Source organism: Danio rerio, chromosome 11 (assembly GCF_052040795.2).
Source record: "Danio rerio strain M-AB ecotype USA chromosome 11, GRCz13ab, whole genome shotgun sequence".
In the NCBI taxonomy this organism is placed as follows: domain Eukaryota; kingdom Metazoa; phylum Chordata; class Actinopteri; order Cypriniformes; family Danionidae; genus Danio; species Danio rerio.
In genome coordinates this window covers 41,322,501-41,340,093 of record NC_141031.1, presented here as the reverse complement: position 1 = coordinate 41,340,093, position 17,593 = coordinate 41,322,501, and the positions used below count along the sequence as shown (strand labels likewise).

General features: G+C 35.2%; 1 protein-coding gene and 1 non-coding gene across 6 annotated transcripts in view; one reads left to right on the top strand and one right to left on the bottom strand.

Moving 5' to 3' along the window:
* LOC101882875 (uncharacterized) overlaps nt 1-17,593 on the top strand; it is a 287,867-nt gene that overhangs the window by 16,052 nt on the left and 254,222 nt on the right. The window contains exon 2 of the transcript XR_015502972.1: nt 7,570-7,670. This is a non-coding gene — a transcript (uncharacterized LOC101882875). The remainder of the gene's footprint in view (nt 1-7,569; nt 7,671-17,593) is intronic.
* Nucleotides 1-17,593, bottom strand: part of cdk18 (cyclin dependent kinase 18) — a 160,788-nt gene that overhangs the window by 15,715 nt on the left and 127,480 nt on the right. For 3 of the 5 annotated variants that reach the window (XR_015502897.1, XM_087274276.1, XM_087274277.1), the window contains 5 exons: nt 15,895-16,018; nt 15,566-15,686; nt 9,296-9,393; nt 7,624-7,729; nt 5,879-5,921 (listed from right to left, as the gene is read on the bottom strand). Coding sequence is in view for 2 of the 5 variants with exons in the window: in XM_087274276.1 (XP_087130402.1) it covers nt 5,879-5,921; nt 7,624-7,729; nt 9,296-9,393; nt 15,566-15,686; nt 15,895-16,018 (492 nt within the window). In the remaining 3 variants the exon portion in view is untranslated. Of the gene's footprint in view, nt 1-5,878; nt 5,922-7,623; nt 7,730-9,295; nt 9,394-13,852; nt 14,606-15,003; nt 15,687-15,894; nt 16,019-17,593 lie in introns of those variants that run through there. The other 2 variants (XR_015502898.1, XR_015502899.1) reach the window with 2 other exon arrangements.

Genomic DNA, 17,593 nt, shown 5'->3' with positions numbered 1-17,593 from the left:
GGTTTATACCGGCTTTCCAAAAAGCGTGTTCATGTTTCTTCACAAATACCAGCTTCATTAGCGAGAAAACGGTTAAACTGAGCATCTGAAGTGCGAGGATAAAGAACGAGCCTCTTCCAATCGGCCTTTACTTTCTCTTTCTCTTTCCCTCTTTAGTGGTTAAGGAAACTGTGTTGTACACTCCACTGAAGACATCCATTAGCCTACATAATTAATTTAGTTTAAGCACAAAGATTTGTTTCAAAACTATTTGTAAATTCAGTTCTTATTTCCAGCAAATGAATAAATGAACAATAATGACGAAGTGTGTTCAAAGCACACATGCTATGCCCCATATGGTACAAAATCTGACAGGTGGACAAGCTTAGGCTTGTTTTTATTAAAACAAATAGAAATGTGCATATAAAAAAAATAATACTTATTCTCATTAGGAGAATAAGCACAGTAGCTACTAATAATAACATTATACAAAAGCAAATACTTGTGAATGAGCTGAAAAAAAGCCTCTCGAGTTGAAGGCATGAGGCTTTAGTTTTTATATTTATGTAGAAAGTAATACTTTTTGTTATTTTAATCCTTTGATTCTTTTTCATTTGTAAAAACGTTTGTGTATTGCTGTACATGCTACATGCTTTAAGCAATGTGTAAGTGAGGCGCACAACTAACGTGCTCTGCGCTGGACTTTAGCCTGCTTTCAGCTAGTCTATTACACAGTCTATTTTAGTTCCTCACAATACCAATGTGCCAACAATGCGCCTTAACACACCTCCTTTCTAGATTGGAACACCCATGAGTCCACAAAGTGGTGCAGATGGATTTGCTATTTAAACAACGTGGTGTAAAATGGGAAAATTAGGGTTGCATTGGACTAGAAATAGCATCATGTCGGGCCAAACATATCTTGCGCCTTTATTGCGCCAAGTGTATGATAGGGTACCTAATCTGAAAATGATAGGGAAAATGAAAAAAAAAAAAAAAATCAGGAGCTGCATTTTCAGATTTCGATTAAAGATTACAAAGGCAAACTTTTTTTTTTCTTAATGACACACACAGATGAATTGTTCACTACAAAACTAGCAATGTGAGCTAACCAAATCATATACTAATTTAATTTTTTTTTGTACTTTTAAGGTGCAGTAGGTCATTGTCTTCATTTAAAATGAAATCGAAAATTTTTTTGTTGTGCTGGTTGAAAGTCTCTTTACATTCCAATAGTAATGATTAAAGTAATTGATCTAAATGTGTTTATATTTTGGCAGCTGATTACGCAGATCCGCCATTTGTGCATGCACGCACTGCGGGTTGAAGTGCAGAAAGTAATAGAGAGCGTGCCAGTGGTAAAAACATGCTGAATCAAAACTTTTTAAAATCCTGAATCTATATTGGAGTTACTTTTGCACGCTGGAGGAAGGATGACACCATGGCTGAAGTATTTCTGTAAGACAGGTAATGTTCTGTTTTAAAACTTAGCTTCAGGCAAAGCTGATGTACATTTTGTTGTTACAAATGGGTTATATGCACAGAAGTGTTGTTCAGCCACTGAAATCTTCTGGCGAACGATTGATGTGACTATTTTCAGTGTCATAAAGGAGCTTTGACAGCATCGATGATGTAGAATTTATTTAGTTTAACAACAAAACATCAGTAAAAGCACTACTCCACCTAGCCTGCTTTTCTAAGCTGAAGTTGTTTTATATTCACATTGGTTCATATTTGAACAATGACAACCTGTGAAGTGCTCCCTATATTTTTTATCATGCTCTAAATATTCGGTCAGAAATAGCATGTAAATATGGCTTAGTAATAACCGTAATTCCTGCATGCCGCCTGCCAAGCACTAGTCGCTGAGTGAGGATTCTGCTGTCATCTTTAAGGTGCGCATATTCGTGTTTCAAGAGGCATGGCTTTGGATGGCAGGGGAGGTACTGTGTTTCAGAGATTTATTCTAGCCGGTTAGCATTGTGGCAGATAACCTACTGCACCTTTAAGCTCTCTCTGTCACCATAATTTTAGGCCTTTAGGCTAAATGTGTAGTTACTGCGCTTTGCCTTTGGATGGCAGTATACAGTACCGTGGAGCACTGCTGAAATGCTGTGATCAGCGCAGAGTCTTTAACTGGTGTCAGCGCTCTCTGTTCAGCCGTTCTCCCTAACACAATCTGGAAAGCTCTTACTCGTGCTGGTGTACCTGAGTGAAGCGTGGAGGTGTCAGCCTGCGTTTGTTTACCTGTGTTTTGATAACGCTATAATGCTCTGCTCCTGACACCCCTGCTGTATCAAACTAATTGGAGCTGGAGGAGAGCAGGCAGAAAGCAGGAGGTTGACACCATAATTAGCTTCTGAGCTCAGTCTGTCTCTGCTGTGAAAACTCTTAACAAGGGCCTTTTTTCACCCGGGATTTGTCAGAACTGAAGACTGTTGCAGTTCCATGGCATTAAACGCCACCTCAATGACCTCTCGGTAGAAATTCTCACACACAAATGACTGTTTGGTGATAGAGGCTGACCGGAACTGATATATGATGTTTAGTTATTTATTTATTGTTGTCGGCTACTGCTTTTTAAGTCAATTTGATTATTATTATTATTTTTTAAAACTTTTTTTTAATTTTAAACTATTTATAACTGGTTATTTTCAATCCAGGCTTATTATGGATACATTCCGCTGTATATATTTCCAGCAGAGGCCGCTGTGTACACTTTTTCAGATCTCAAATTTCTCTAGCGAGTGCCATTTGCCCCTGTTGTTCTTGCGTAAATCCACTAGAGGCCGCTGTCGACTGACTGACTTGACCAATGACTGTAAAAAATATGGACGACGCGACAGCCCTTTTTCCCATTGAACGCCTTGAGGGCAAAACGCCTGCTTGACGGGCACAAACTGTCGCAAAAGACTGCTGAAATTGGAGCCTTGACATGCGCAGAAGGACTGTCTGATGGAGCCAGAGGAGGAGCCGCGAAAATGAGCGGAGTCGAGCTTCCAACCAAACGCTTTATGTAAAATCAACCACGCCCCCCAAACTTTTCAGCATGCGTTTGCTGTCATATCAACACAAATGGATGTAATAACGTTAACAAATATGACGATTTTATATATTCAATCGCGCCAGCTCCAGGCCGCAGCGCATAACCTACTCACGGCGTCGCGGGCTGATTCCGGCTCGCATGCGGCAGCGCCGGCTGGAATCGGGCAGTGAGTCCAGGCATCCGGAGTAGGTCCAGCAGAGGTAGTCAGTCTGAGCTTTGAGGGGTAAGTCTCCGGCAGGCCAGAATCTAGCTGGAACTGGCCCGAGTGTATTTTGCTATCTGGGTGGCTAGGTGTACGTGTATCAGCAAACTAATAAAGCCCGAAAAAAGCCCTGACCTTAGCGAATAAACAGTGTTCCACCAGGATCATGTATGTCAGAAACTGTAGTTTACTGCTGAACTCATTTTGTCATGGTAAAATAACACAGAAATCGAATTACAACACTTCAGTCTTCTGCCGAAGCTCAGACGCGCTGCTTTGTGAAACTGTCAATCACCGCTGTCGATCACGATGACACGCCCAGCATTAAATTACTGCTAAAAACAAACTGTTTACAAAAATGAATATCTGCACCTATTTCAGCACAATAACCAGTGCCTTAATCGACCAGAACCATCTTTCGGGACATTTTATTGCAAGTGTAATAATTTTTTTTATTTGGGCTCAAGTCTCCTTCATTAACACGGAGGAGGCGGGCTTTATGACTTGTACTGCAGCCAGCCCCCAGGGGGCGATCTAACGGCGAGACCTTCACTCAAACGCAGGCTTGCGGCACACTTGGACTTGACAGACAGACCGACCGACCAATCCCCCCACCAAACCCCATCCCTAATCCCAACTGATCGTCTTTTCAAGGCTAGAGAAGAGTTTGAGCTCAGGTAGATCTCGAGAATTCCGTTGCTGTAGTAGCTAATGAACAGATAGTGATTGCTCTTAAGAGATAACTACTTAGAGCATGTCTATGGTGCTGATTTGGATTAGTCAATTATCTTAAGTTGCATGTTTTTGGACGGTGGGAGAAACCCACGCAAGCACGGAGAGAAAGTGTAAACTCCGCACAGAAACATCGGCTGGCTTGGTAAGGACCAGATCCAGTTGCTGTGAGGCAACAGTGCTAACCACTGGGCCACCGTGCCATCAATCTAGGAAAGGAGGAGGAGAAGGGGTGGATGGGGAGATTCTTCAAAACAAAGAATGGCTGTTATATGGAACTTAGAGTATTGGTAGTGGCTTAAAAATCGTCTGATTGGTGAATCATAAATTGAATAATGTGGCACCAGCTGCAAGCAATCATAAGCATGTGATCCTCTCGAAATTAGTTTATAAATAAACTTCACCTAAATGTCTGTTGAAGGAGCAGTATCAACAGATATAAAGCAGGCAGTCTAATACTCAAATGGACCATCAAAATATTATACCTGCTCTATGCACAAGTTTTTCTTTTTTTATCATTGTTTTTTTTATTTTTAGCCTGTCAAGGAGGGCCCAATGACACAAGACAAAAGATTTACGCAATATGAGGATTTGCCAATCTGTGTCAAACGTCAGAAACAAAGGCCTGCAGGGATGTGCTGAGAATAGTTTGAAATCCCACAAACACACTCACACACACACACACACACACACACAAACACACCCAGCGGTGATGCCGACTATAGAAATACCCTGCTGATGAAAGAGGCCATCACAAGATGACAGATGGCAGAACAGCAGCAAGGCAATATTGTTTATATCAGCATGCCTCAAACAGGAATAATACTTATATTTTAAAAGAAAGTCTCTGCTGATACAGCTGATGAAAGTGTCCGAGAATCATGACAGCGAAAACCCTGCGTATACCCCCTCATCAATGCAACCATGCAAGCAAATCAGTTGACATGATTCACACGTTTCATGTTGATAAGTGCAAATATCTAAAGGATTTTCATACAGCGGACAGTAGCAGCTCTACACCACAGTAACATCACCACAGCGTTTGATTTATAACAGCCCATCATTTAAACAAGAAACACACAGTTCATAACGCATTTTAATCTTAACAGGTGGACAAGAGTGTTTACAGTAATGCAGTGATTCTCAACTGGGTTTTATTCTAGTGGTACACGGAGAAATACTGAATAATGAAAGAAAAAACTAATAATAACACACTTTTAACCCTTTAACATAAACGATTACACTTATGTGATGTCTGATTACAGTAAAGTAAACTTAAATATAGTTCATTAATAGAGCTAAAGTTGGAACAGAGCACTATAGTTGGGTTCCAGAAGCAAAACTCGATTATTTTCTCCACAGAGAAGCCATCTGTTTTGTTGAACCCTACTGTTTGCATTCATTCAAACTTATTTTTTTTTCTTTTTAAAACAATGATTTTTAATAGCAGAATGTGTAAAACTACATTACCCATAATCCTGTGCAAAAATCCCACCAATCAGAAGACTGTTTAGCTCTGCCGACTCCGATGCAGCTAAAGTTAAAACCTTTTTAAATAATAGAAGTTTACTATTTAAAGTATTTACATTTTAAACACTATTTTTTATTCACATTTGTACTTCTAAAAAATTCTACAAGTCATGCATTTATTACATGCAAATTCAAGTCAAAAGCTTTCACCGTTGAGCACTGAAGCGATATGTAAACTAGCTTTTGACATGTTTATTGATTGCTTCTTGAATAATTTTTCATTTGGTTTAATCGGACAAACATTGAACTGCACAAACGTTATCCTCTCAGGCGTATGCAAACAGTGCAGTGGCCAATAATTCACATTTGTGTTTGCGTACTTGCTTTAAAACATGCTTCCAGGTCAGATAGGAATAATCCGCCTCTTTGTTTCAGATTAATTTACTCACCAGCAACAGTGCTGTGAGAAGGTCTATCCCCTCCGTGTCGAGCCTAAAAACAAAACAACATGCTTATGTATCACATTATTCATCATCTATAATTCATAGCATGCAGAGTCTCCAAAACATAGTCCTCTGTTGTCATTTATAGATGCAGATGTGTTTTTTTTTGTTTTAAAGGAGCCAGAGGAGCTATATGCATGCAAATTCGTCTTCTGTGTTTACGATTGAGGTTTTGCATGACAAAATATGAATATTAATGTGATAAGTCTAATGGCAAAAAAAAAAAATAAATAAATAAAATAATAATAATAATTATTATTATTGTTATTATTACTTCCTGGTAGTATTATTGATGATATCAATGATGATAATAATAATAACTATTATTGGTTTATTTATTATTATTATTATTATTACTATTATTATTATTATTATTAATCACCAGAATGGAGAAGTCCAAGAGTAAAATTAGAAAAATATGATACACCCGTGTTTTGGAATAGGGAAAAACTATCTTCTGCTGTTTCCATTTGTGACATATTATTTGTGTTTATTTTCTAATGCTTGTTTCTTTTATTCCTGTTTGTGTAAAGTACTTTGAATTGCCACTGTGTATGAAATGTGCTGTATAAATAAACTTGCCTTGCATTGCCTATTACTCCCTGGTAGTATTATAACAACAACAACAACAATAATCTTAATAAAAAATAATAATTATTGATAATAATAATAATACAAAATAATAATTAATATTATTATTATTTTAATTATTATTATTATAATTATTATAATTAATAATAACAATAATAATAATAACAACAACAACAATAATAATAATAATAATTATATAAGTTTTAGTATTTTAATTAGAACCTATTTTGATTAGTAGGTAAGTGCTTATAAGTGTTTTTATAATTTATTATTATTTCAATATATTAATTGTTGTTTTTTATACAGTAATTTAAAGTTATTATTAGACTAATAGAAAACTTGAGGTTTTGTTAATAATTTAGAATTTTAATGGCTGACCTTTCTGCTTGTGAACTTTAATAATTATATAAAAATATACAAAAAAGTATTATTGTTGTTGTTGTTTTTGTTGTTATATTTTATTATGCCCAAATGGCTATACAGGCGCAATTATATAAGTAATAATAATAATAATACTAATAATAAAAAGAATATTATTAGGTAATTAATATTGAAATGAGTAATAGTAGTAGTAGTTGTAGTAGTAGTAGTAGTAGTAATAATGATGGAAAAATTGTAAAAATATTAGATATTAAAATAAAATTAGTATTAACAATAATAATAATAATAATAATAATAATAAAAGTAATAACATAAAATAATAGCAAAAAATATTAGATAAATAATACAATTAGTAACAGCAATAATAATAATAATAATAATAATAATAATAATAATAATGATAAATAGTATTATTATATATATATATATATATATATATTTATTATCATCGTTATTTATTTTTATTATTATTATTATTATTATTATTATTATTATTATTATTATTATTGTTGTTGTTGTTGTTGAATTCTTATTAAATTAATAATAAAATATTTTAATACATTTGTTTGTTGGCTTGTTTATTTAATAATTTAATTATATTATTTACTTATTTGCTTTAGTCTCTAAAACACAGTCCTCTTTTTTTTGTTTTTTTTTTCTCCAAGGCTCCAGAAGCTGATGGTGCTGCATGCAGTGAGTCTGTGCTGTTGCTGCGGTACCTGGGCACATGATTAATGAGCGCTTGAGCTCGGTACTGAGGAAACAGGTAGGATTTGAATTCCTCATTAGCTGTGATTCCAGGCCAGCTCTCCTCAGTTGGGGTGCCTGGTTATGGAAAGAAGTGAAAGTATTTTAGTATGTGTCCTACAGTGAGATAATTAGACCACCATCTAGCCTTAGATGGTGCACCCACGGCCCACCCACAGTCCGCTCACTGACCACCTAATACATGTTGCATAAAAATGATATTTTGTTTATCTGGCACACTCTTTTGGCTGGCTTTGCATAGCTTGCGCACAGGTTGTCATGTTTGCAAGCTGTTTGCTGGAGCGAGCTCTTTGTTGAACATGAAATCACTTAATTTGCTGTATTTACACCTGGTATTGATATGCATTCTGGTCTGCACATATACATGAGGTATTATTACTACACATATTATTTAGATGTGTCTTGAGATTTAACCATGTTTTATCTAACTTTTTCATGACTGCTCAGTGTGTTAAACAATGATTGGACTATGATTTCAGGTGTAATCTGTGTGTTTATAACAGTGAAGTATGAATAACTTGTTTTGGTGGGCTTTCTCACAACATGTCTCATAATTGGTTACAAGTTCAGTCAGTAGATGAAAAATAGGTTGATGTATTGATGTATTTAATATGTATATATGTATATATATATATATATATATATATATATATATATATATATATATATATATATATATATATATATGAGCAATTCCATAAATCTGTTATGGGTGTGACATTTGCAATAATATATATATATATATATATATATATATATATATATATATATATATATATATATATATATATATATATATATATATATATATATATATATATATATATATATATATATACATTTTTTTCCCTGGTCTGTTGAAATTCTTGATTTTGATTGGCTGGAGGGTGTGCATTATTTTTGTTGAAATGCACAGATAGTTCCAGTCGATTTTAATAACAGTTCGAAATAAATGCGCTTCTCCTAAACGTTTATAATTACCATATCTAGTATGTGCTGCACAGGAAACCAATGAGGACTGTTAATAGCAGACAGGAATACGCAAAATTAGGAAAATACTCAGTTATGCCACAAAATCAAGTTTTAAGAGTTTTTCAAGCGAGACTATAGTTATTTTAAAGTCAAATCGGTAGTTTGTGTAAGGATAGCATGTTTAAAAATGTTGGAAGCTCCATGCGGTCAGCGGCAGCTCAGTTTTCTCTCGTTAGTCTACTGGGTGTTTTTACAAAAGTTTTGTGTATCATCAAGATGTTTTCTTGCAAAACTGAGATTAGTGTTCTTTTTGTTAAGCAGTGGCTTTCATCTTGGAGGCATGCAAACCCAGTCTCTTATGGTGGAGTCATGAACACTCACACTCACTTAAACTGAGACAAGTGAGGCCTGCATTTTGTGACCTTTTGCATGAGTTGTCGTTGCGCTCTTGGGGTTATTTTTCCGACAGGGCCATGTACTTTTCTATTTTGTTTTCCCTTATTAATGAAAACCTTCATTTTAAAGCGGCATGATTTTGCTTGCATGAGAAATCAGTAAGAGGGCAAACACTTATTCACACCACAGACATAGTTAATGCCAATGGTTTGCTAATAGCGAGAACTGAATATTAAGTGTGACCATTTCTCCTACCCATGAGCCGAAATATCAGGTGTAGTTCCTCTTTGACAGTTGATCCAGGAAACATGGGTCGCCCCGTCGCCATTTCATACAGGATACACCCCACACCCCTGTAAACACAGACACAGCCATCATTTATTTATTTATTTTTGTGAAAGATTATTTTTGTTGCAATTTTTGTTCAGTACAGGGAAAATTCAACAGGATTATATTGTAAACATTCCCTCAACCGAAATAGGTGGCCTTTTTCTATAATGACAGAAAACAAAACGCTTCAGCTAAAAAGAAAAAATAAATAAATAATGATGAATCTAATTATGAGAAGTGTTATAAAATGAATAAATCATAGGATGCATAAAAATGTAGAAATAAACAGAAAAACTGTACCTTAAGGAAGAAACAACACATCCATCACTTATGATTAGACCTATCCAGATAATCAATAATTCAATAAAACAGGATCATGAACATGCAAATTATTGATATCGTGTGCAATTCAGAATACTGTGAATACTTAATATTATTTAAACCTTTAGTGTCTGTAATAATATTCATATTTTTGTATTGGTGGTTGTTCATAACAGCACCAAATGCTTAAAGACTCAATAGGTGATTTATATTCAGACATTAGCATTTTATCATGTTAATCTGGCCTACGAAATTATGACTTTTGAATTTAATGGATTATTAGGCATTAACTATAAGAAATTATCTTCACATAACATTAATAAATGTTTTTAATTGTTAAATAAATTGATGTTAACACGTTTACTGCTCACTGTTCAGAGTTACCCACCGAAAAGCCTAATAATAGTCACAAAATGTTTTATTTCGTAGGCCAGATTAACATGTTTAAATGCTAAAGTCATAATTGTTATTCTTAAATGGAGTTAATAAGTAATAAAACTCAGTTGTATTTATCGAATTAACTGTAACACATCACTAAGATATGGCTTTTTCTCACTGTGGATCTCAATTTCATTAACTAATGATTACTAATGAGGCTTTATTGTAAAGTGTTACTTTATCATCCTTTTGCAATTTAATTAGTTTAATTTTAAGTTAAAGAACTTTATTAATTCTGCCAGGGTCAATTAAAGTAGGGCTGTCACATCATTACGGAACAAAAAAACAACAACAATGTGAAAAAGAATATTAAATAACACATCCCAGCATGCTTCATGATAACTTGTTAAAATAATACAAAATTGATGTATAATGATACACAAATTAGAGGTGTGAACCTACACTGATCTCACGATTCGGATATGATTATCATGCCATCGATTCAGTTCAATTTGATATCTCGGTGCATTGACAATGCTTTCTATAAACAGTTTTATATTTACATTTTTCTATTAAAATGTATAAATATATAAACTATTTGTAAAACAGTTTTTGTCCTTTAATACAAACAGTCAGATATATAAACAGTACCTTTAAAAACTCAAGTACATGCACAGAACTACATGAGCATTTATAGCAGATAAACAAATATAAATATCCCGCTTGCTTTTTGTGCCCTGCCTAGCGAGTTCTTTCTTAAACCCCTATGACTGGTCACATGCTCAACAGAAAGGGCTGCTATTGGCTCTAACACTCTGGCACTGTTCACCGATGAGTGACATTGATAAACGGCAGCGGCGATTACAGCTGATCCATGACAGACTCGGAGGAGAAAACACGCTCTGCAGACAAGCTCGTGTCAGTATCTAGAAGTATTGATGTAATAGCCCAGAGGAGAGGAAACTTTACCTCACGAAAGCAAGTCAAAGGTCCACAGAGAGAGATGGAGTTTACTTTCAGTTTCTCCATAATAGTGAAACAGGAGCTTCTGCTGTAAGTGTCAGTAAAAGACTGTCCAGCAAACACACACACACAGTTAATTGTGCACAGTTTCTGTGTTTTTAGGTAGTTGGAGTGTTTTAAGCCTCCCTCCCCATATTAAGCTACCGCAATATAGAGCATTTGACATAAATGATTTCACTACACAATAGCCGGTTATGATTATTACTGAACCAATACCGAATTGTCCTCGTCTGCATTGCGGCACACCGAACAAACAATTAATTTTGACACCCTTAACAAAAATGTAATAATACTGCTAAAAAACACAACGTACAAAAATATTCCGTATTGCTGAAAATTGAAGCTTATAAAGCCTTATGGCTTCTGGAACAAACGTGGATTTATATCTGTTAGATGAGCATTTGATGCTTTTGAAAAGCATTTATTTACTCTAAAAGTGCATTCATAATAAAGCAAAACACTAAGTACTTAAACTAAGTACACTAATACCTGTTAAAGTAGTGCTGTAGTTGGGCCATACTTTAGTTTTCCTGCGATTATATATTGCAATATGAATATCATTTCACAGATCTGAGAATTCAATGCAGTTTGAGAAGAGCTGAGTCACTCTATTTGAAAATATTTCATCTGTTTAGGTTGGGAGGATCAAGTCTTTTTCTATGCAGTGCATGTGCATAATTACAAAAACTTACAAGCATTTATAAATACAACATAGCGGAGATAAAAAATTAAATAAACAATCTGTTTTTGGGTTTCTGCGGAGTCTAACAGTATTCAGGGACAGAAATTGAACAATCAAACACATGACAACATGGCTATCATTCTATAAACAATTTAAAGAATAATCATTTAAGAATAATTATATCTTAATATAATTAATTTATGTAGCACTTTTCTGGACACTCAAAGCCCTTTAGACATTTTTGGGATGACTTGATGGCAGATTATTACGTCAGATAGCACACCAGCTGATTGGTGGAGAGGGAGGAGACTGAGTGATGAAGCCAATTATGATATGGGGAGGGTTAGGAGGCCATAATGGACAGAGGCCATTGGGCAAATGCCGGCGTTAAACCCCTACCCTTTTTCGAAGAACATCCTGCTATTTTTAATGACCACAGAGAGTTGGGAGCTCGGTTTAGCATCTCATCCAAAAGACAGTCCCATTAATATACAGGGGTTGAGCACCCCCTGCTGGTCTCACTAACACCACTTCCGGCAACAACCTAGCTATCCCATGTGGTCTCCCATCCAGGTATTGACCAGGCGCAGCCCTGCTTAGCTTCATTGGGCGACCATGTGAGAGTTGCAGAGACCTAGCTGCCGGCTAAATATTTGATAATGAACCTAATCCTGCGATTGACTATTACGGAAACGCACATTGTGATATCCATGCTTAAATTATATTGTGCACCGCTATGTTAAACTAATCTTTTTTTGCTGCTATATCACAATAATACCTTATATCGTTATGAAAGTCTCAGCAATTAATCTCAACAAGAAAATATGATACCAGCAGCATCTTACTAATCTTAAATCTTAATTTCTGTGCTGTTCTTCTATACGCTAAAGCTTTGAAACGAAGCAAGCAGACCTGATTTGAATATATATCAGATCAGGGCTGTCACAGATGTTTTAGATATGGCGTCTCCTGTCACAGTTTGACGTGTGCTCGACTGGAGGGGAGTTTCAGGAAAGCTGTGAGCTGGAGATACGGGAAAGACACATGTGGCTGCTGTCACGCTCCGATTGATTAGCCCACTGGACTAATCCTAAGGATTAAACACAACGGCGTTTTTTTTTTTATCGAACAGGGCGGCTTAGCTTTAAAAAAAGCAAGCCGCCGAGTCCGTGTCAGCTATCCAAGGTTGCCCGAGGAGCGCGGGTGACGTTAAAAGGTTGTGTCAGGAAAGACAGAATTCAATTTTCTAACTTAATGTTTCTTCTGGAGGACTGAGCAACAGTCAAGAGCTCTTTGGCATGATCAAAAGGCAGTTTGATGTATTAGTTCATAAAGTTCATAAATGGGATTTTTGTTTTCTTCCCCATAATGCCCCCAAAAGCAAAAGGTTAGGTGAACCCATTCATTTAGAGCTGTTGACGTGACGTGATGAATTAATGGAGTGAAATGTAATGTGCTTGAGAGCTGTAAAAGCTAAAAATGTTCAGTCAAATGAAGATTTCTCATTATAAATATTTAGAGATATATTGAGAATATTAGGTACGTCCAGATCTAATCACGTGATCGGAAATCGGGCCCGATCACGCGGTTTCAGACTTCGAAACATTACCTCCTGATCAGGACTTGAATATATATGAATGGATATATACACACACACACACACACACACACACACACACACACACACACACACACACACACACACACACACACACACACACACACACATATATATATATACACACACATACATACATATATATATGTTACATACATATATATAAGTTACATACATATATATATAAGTTACATACATGTATATATATAAGTAGAGACTATATTGAGGTAATATTTATATTAAGATTTTTGTGTTTTAATTGGACAATTTTATCCGTTTGGAATACAGAGATTTACCAAACTGATTTAATGTCAGTCATGTGTAACTAACAAATAAGAATAACATACTATTAAGAATGAGATTTATACAATAGTTATAATTCAGTGATTTCTTTATCACCATTAAACCTAATGTAAACTAATTTCATACATTTAATCTAATATAATTTTTTTTTTTTTTTACGGATGAAACGGTTTTAAATAATTCATCGCAAGAAATGCATTTAATTATGGAAATTTGAGTCTGATAAAAAAATAATTCAAATAAAGAGATATAAATAATATCATTATCTATTATGGAGTTATATCTATAAATAACAATAAACTGATTCCTGATTTAGTTGCTAAATAAATAAATAAATAAAATGTAATTAAATTAAATCACACAAGTTCTCTTATTTAAATTGCTCAATTTCTTACAATTTATGTAAACAATTTAAAATTTTTAACCCATTAAGTGCATATGTTTTCATAATGAGCATATTTATGCTTCTTAGTAAAACAACAATACATTTCACTCAAATCTAATCCCTGCAAATGCTTCAATAATGCATTGTTAAACAAATTAAACAAATGTGGCTGGCGTTTTAAGTCACAATTCATGGTTCTACTGCTTATTACCTGCCTATTATTAAAATAGTAACTTTTTATAAGTAATTCTGAGTGTCCCTCACACAGTGGGCTTGACAAACCACCTGTAGAAAACACACTCTTTTATCTCTCTGACTCTTTAACCAACACTTGCACCAGTTTTGCACATTTGCATCAGACACTTTCTTAAAGTCACTCCATATGTCTTTAAAAACCAAAACAAAAACATTGTGCATTTATAAAGTGTGCTTCACACAGGTGAGTGGGCTTAAAAAACCACCTGTAGAAACACTTTTTTCTCTATATCAGGGGTCATCAATCTCGGTCCTGGAGGGCCGATGTCCCTGCAGGATTTAGCTCCAGCTTGCCTCAACACACCTGCCTGGATGATTCAAGTATACCTAGTGAGACCTTGATTAGCTTGTCCAGGTGTGTTTGATTAGGGTTGGAGCTAAAATCTGCAGGACACCGGCCCTCCAGGAACAAGTTTGGTGACCCCTGCTCTATATATACAGTTGAAGTCAGAATTTTTAGCCCCCTTTGAATTTTTTTAATGTTACATCCCAAATGATGTTTAACAGAGCAAGGAAACTTTTGCAGTATGTCTGATAAGTCTTATTTGTTTTATTTTGGCTAAAATAAAAAAAATTAAAACACAATTTCAAGGTCAAAATTATTAGCCCCTTATTTTTTCAATAGTCTACAGAACAAACCATTGTTATACAATAACTTGCCTAATTACCCTAACCTGCCTAGTTAACCTAATTAATCTAGTTAAGCCTTTAAATGTCACTTTAAGCTGTATAGAAGTGTCTTAAAAAATATCTAGTCAAATATTATTTACTGTCATCATGGCAAAGATCAAATAAATCAATTATCTTTTACATTTCCTAATCCCTCCCAATACCTATACCCAGCTACTACCTTAATAACTATGAACAGTTAATAGTTTAGCAAGCTAAAAGTCTTAAAGTTAATAGTTTGTTAATTGTGTGAATTGTAACTCAACGTATCCCCAATGTTTTTGTGTCTAATTGTAATTTTAAAACATTAATTTACATGGATAAAATCCGACTTTTAAATCTGGCTCATGCAAAATGCCTAAATATGCTTTAGTTTTTTTTTTAAATATCATATTAAGGGCCTATATTTGACTTTCTTTTATAGTCTTAGCATTGCATATTCACATGTATTGAGTTTCATGCTTTCATAACATAGTAACATACACACTGTGACCAGCGCCATACTGTAGCACCATTATGTTCAGTGTTTTCCAGCCGAGGATTATGGGAGAATCTTCTTACCACATGTCTATGGGTGTGGAGTATTCAGTGGATCCCAGCAGAACATCAGGGGGTCGATACCACAAGGTCACCACCTCGTTCGAATAGGTTTTTGTCGGGACCGATTTCGCTCTGGCCAAACCTTAACAAGCAAAGATAACACAGCTAGATTACAGCGATGAACAAACGTTGCCGGCTAACCCAGAATCAGAGCCAAGAGCTGAACTAAAATGGGGAGTCACATGGGAAAGCGCTGCTGGGTAATGCGCTAAAAAAACAAGCCAGATAGTCTTTGTACGGCACACCAAAGTAAACGCATCTGTGAATATTCAGGGGAAAAAAAGCCTCACCAAAGTCTGCCAGCTTGAGTTCTCCCTTGTCATTAATGAGCAGATTCTGAGGCTTCAGGTCCCGGTGGAGAATCTTCCTCTTATGACAATATGATAAACCGCGAAGGAGCTGGAACATAAATATCTACAAGGACCGAGAGGCGGATGTTAGTGCTTTCTGAAACTTGAACTAGCAACAAAGACAGCATTTTATTGCATCCAAAATGTAGGCAGCTGCTATGTGTGATGTCTGTTTTTTTTAAGGCAACATCGTATGTATCCATTGCAGATCCCTGAATGCATGCAAAATAAAAATAATAATGTTTTGATGATTAAAAACAGATTCAACTGTATTTTTAACTCGGCAGGGTTCTTGTTGTTGGATAAACTAAAAGCGTAAAGCTAAAATCACTGTTGTTTTATGAATATTAACAAGTACTGGTGGTTATACACTGTAAATAGGCTGGGCTCCACACCATCCCTTTATGCTGTACCAACACAAATGAAGTTAACTAAATAAATTTTACAAATTTAAGTGGATTGAAGATAAAGCAATTAAGGGTGCTTTCACATCTTCGGTTCATTTGGTCCGGACCAAGGGCAATACATGATACACTGTCGCGTTTTCTACCAACTTCGGGTCCTTTTCACACCACACTGATTGCTTTGGCCTGAACCAGGTGAAAAGAACCAAAATGCAGTCATGTGACGAAATTCACATTGCTTATTGGCAAGATGTTATTGAACGTATTTCCTGAACTGCTTATCGATTGGTCAGAATTAACATTCGGGAAAATGCCAATGAACTCCCTCAAGTAAACAAACCGGCAAAGACAAAATTTTGCTTTTTACTATGGAGGTACGACTGCTCTGGCTGATTGTATCCCTGCTCATAGTATACATACATACAGTATATGTAGTTTGTATACATCACTTTAGACAAACTATACATTTCGAGACCTGCGACATGGTCATCTTCCAGAAATATTACCAACGCTATTATACTGTATATTACTGCTCCAGGGTTCATTTAAAAGCATTCTGTGACCATCTCTTCAATGAAGTCTTTGTATGCTTTTCTGGTCTGCTTTTGGTGCGAACTCGAGTACGATTGCTACATTCACACCTGCCCAAACAAACTGCACCAAAAGAGAAAATCAACTCTAGTTCCATTCAACCGAACTAAATAAGGCAGGTGTGAAAGCACCCTAAGTTGTCCAAAAATGCTCAAGAATTTTTGTTTCAGCTCATTTTAAATAATTAGTTTTAACAAGTAACACAAGTATTTTTTTTAGTGTAGACCACTTGAATTTATGGTTTCTTTGGATTTATTGAGTTTATTACACTATAAAAAATGCTTGGTTGTTGTAACCCAATACACTGAAAACAGTGTTGCATGCAGAACTGTTGCAAACAATTTATTTGTGTTAAATTTAAACAAACAAATTAAGTTTAATAATGTTTAACTTAATTTGTTTGTTTAAATTCAACACAAATAAAATGTTTACAACCACTTAACGTAAAAAAGTTGAGTAAATTCAAGGAATCAAGTTTGAATAATTTTTTTCAGTGTAGTGGGTCAAAAATTGACAAACCAAACCATTGGGTTAAAAAGAATCATTTGAATTCAATTGGAAAAAATATAACTATCATTTTTTTACTCAAAAATTATTTTTGTTGCTTGTTCAAACTACTTACTGTACGTAAAATGAACTGAAAC